Source organism: Dipteris shenzhenensis, chromosome 7, assembly GCF_047967505.1.
Source record: "Dipteris shenzhenensis isolate YYH24624 ecotype China chromosome 7, Dip_SZ_1.0, whole genome shotgun sequence".
Lineage (NCBI taxonomy): Eukaryota > Viridiplantae > Streptophyta > Polypodiopsida > Gleicheniales > Dipteridaceae > Dipteris > Dipteris shenzhenensis.
The window spans coordinates 8726132-8727583 of record NC_141602.1 but is presented as its reverse complement, the minus strand read 5'-3'; the positions used below and the strand labels follow the sequence as shown (position 1 = coordinate 8727583).

The following is a 1452-nucleotide window of genomic DNA, read 5'->3' as shown; positions in this document are numbered from 1 at the left end:
CTCTCATGTCCATTTCACATTGCAATTATAGCCAATGGCTCTCTGGTTTCACACTAGTGCATATATGGGCTCTTGGTGAATGGCATTAATGACCTACATGCTCTATGAATTTGCTAAAAACACGACTTGGGAAGTGGCTGGCCACACGTTATACGTAAAGCAGATCACACCATGAAAATTGGACATACAAACGCCATGCTTACATAGAAATAAAGCGTATCTGCAAAGGTTAGGAGCAATAATTTTCACAGAAAATCGCTTTGATCGATCGAGAAACAATTCCTACGACTCCGTGCACCATGCAACGTGACCAGTCACGCTTCTCCTCGGCCTTGTGTAAACTCAACAGAAAATTCTTCCACTCCAGCTCTCTGAACTGCTCATCATGTCGCGCTTGATCGCATATACGTACACCGTATACCCTTCTTTCCTTACCTTCTCTCTCGCAAACTTGCAATCTGGAAACCCCGCAAATAGTTCATGTTTCATGTCTCTCAAACGGAAGCTCTTCTTTTTCTTAAACAACGTTAGCCCTTGCTCCTTCAGTTCTTGATTGTTGTAGAACACGTAGACCGTTTGTACCTCTCGGAAGCCAAGCCACAAGTACATACGGAGCACCATAATTGACAGCACTTGTCTGTATATTTCTCCTTGAAAACATGAAACTGCAAGCCACTAGTTTCCTGTCGATCTCGCTCAATTTCCAACCTGTAACGGCCCTGGCAGAGGCATCTTTGCCGGCCCAAGTCCACACCTTGCAGCTCACGAAGTGTCTGCCATTTCATAGATTGCTCAGCTGCGGCCGCCATGACTTTGAAGGCTTTCACCAAGCTCCCTGAGGCGTCTTGCTGTAGAAACACAACTTTTGTTAGAAGTTTGATTAATGGCGTATTGTCGAAAGGCTAGAGGCGCCGTCTTCAAATGTGGCCGAAAAGACCTTTAGAAAATACCATGACAAGCCTCCGAAGAATTGAACAGAATTTCCTAAGGAATGGAAATCGAAATTCTGGTGAAGAGCCCCATGAGATTTTATAACTGGCCATTTCGAAGCCACACCAAACTATGTCGCAGCACACTGGAGAACAGCGCCTTGTCTCTAATAGAATTGCAAATATCAGCAGAAATTTTCCAATACAAAACAGCACGCAACTTCATATTCTGGCAGCTATTCACCTTGCATACGGGTACGGTCAGATCTAAAAACGTATTTTCACTGTCGCTCTCCACGGGTGAAAACAACGAGCAGCTAGAAAGAGTACGCACCGTTTCCGCAGCTCCAGAGTCTTTGCCACTTATATCTCTGGAGCTAGGATGCCCGTGCCAAGCAGCTCCAGAGTCGTTGGCTCCTCCTAGGTCTTTAATAGGATCTTTACGGTTTGGGCCTGCTGGCCCGTAGACTCCAGGCGCTGCCGACATTAGCCACGTACTCATGCTGTCCAGCGATTAACGTAC

General features: G+C 46.0%; 1 protein-coding gene across 1 annotated transcript; it reads right to left on the bottom strand.

Moving 5' to 3' along the window:
• Positions 1-443: 443 nt before the first annotated feature.
• Positions 444-1089, bottom strand: LOC147899896 (uncharacterized). Its single transcript, XM_087376714.1, has 2 exons — positions 951-1089; positions 444-848 (listed from the first exon to the last, which is right to left on the bottom strand). The coding sequence occupies exons 1-2, from the start codon at positions 1041-1043 to the stop codon at positions 543-545; spliced, it is 399 nt and encodes a 132-aa protein (XP_087232840.1). The 5' UTR covers positions 1044-1089; the 3' UTR covers positions 444-542.
• Positions 1090-1452: the final 363 nt, after the last annotated feature.

Bases quoted from the DNA above. Each gene is read 5' to 3' on its own strand.
- LOC147899896 (XM_087376714.1), bottom strand. From the start codon at position 1,043: ATGGCCAGTTATAAAATCTCATGGGGCTCTTCACCAGAATTTCGATTT. The intron at 849-950 runs GTATTTTCTAAA...GTGTTTCTACAG, and splicing joins TTCTTCGGAGGCTTGTCATG to CAAGACGCCTCAGGGAGCTT.